The sequence below is a fragment of the Austrofundulus limnaeus genome, unplaced genomic scaffold (assembly GCF_001266775.1).
Source record: "Austrofundulus limnaeus strain Quisiro unplaced genomic scaffold, Austrofundulus_limnaeus-1.0 Scaffold2200, whole genome shotgun sequence".
Lineage (NCBI taxonomy): Eukaryota > Metazoa > Chordata > Actinopteri > Cyprinodontiformes > Rivulidae > Austrofundulus > Austrofundulus limnaeus.
The window spans coordinates 1-383 of record NW_013954602.1 but is presented as its reverse complement, the minus strand read 5'-3'; the positions used below and the strand labels follow the sequence as shown (position 1 = coordinate 383).

The 383-nt window shown below is 60.6% G+C and overlaps 1 protein-coding gene across 1 annotated transcript; it reads left to right on the top strand.

The window, feature by feature from the left end:
- LOC106537246 (protein TsetseEP) lies at positions 1-359 on the top strand (the record flags this gene model as incomplete). Its single annotated transcript, XM_014034632.1, is given in 1 exon segment — positions 1-359. A coding segment is annotated over 1 exon segment (359 nt), but the record flags the coding sequence as incomplete, so codon positions are not given.
- Positions 360-383: the final 24 nt, after the last annotated feature.

Sequence of the window (383 nt, the reverse complement as noted above, 5' to 3'; positions counted from 1 at the left end):
TCTCTGAACCAGCTCCACCTCCAACACCAGCTCCACCGCCCAGGAGGAGGTCCCGCCTTCCTGTCAGCATTCGACGCCTCCTCAAAAGACCTGTTCCTGAACCTGCCGCTGCTGTGGAGCCACGACGGAGGTCCCGCCTTCCTTTCAGCATCCGACGCCTCCTCAAAAGACCTGTTCCTGGACCTGCTGCAGCTGTGGAGCCTGATGAGAAGCCCCTCTCTGAGATGGAGGACAGCCAGCCGCTGGGAGAGAGTCTCAGTTCCTCGGACAGCTCCATCAGCACCATTGACACCCACACTCCTCAGGAACTGAGAGACATCCCCCTCATCACAACACCCGATGAGGAGCCCCTCTCTGAGATGGAGGACAGCCAGCCGCTGGGA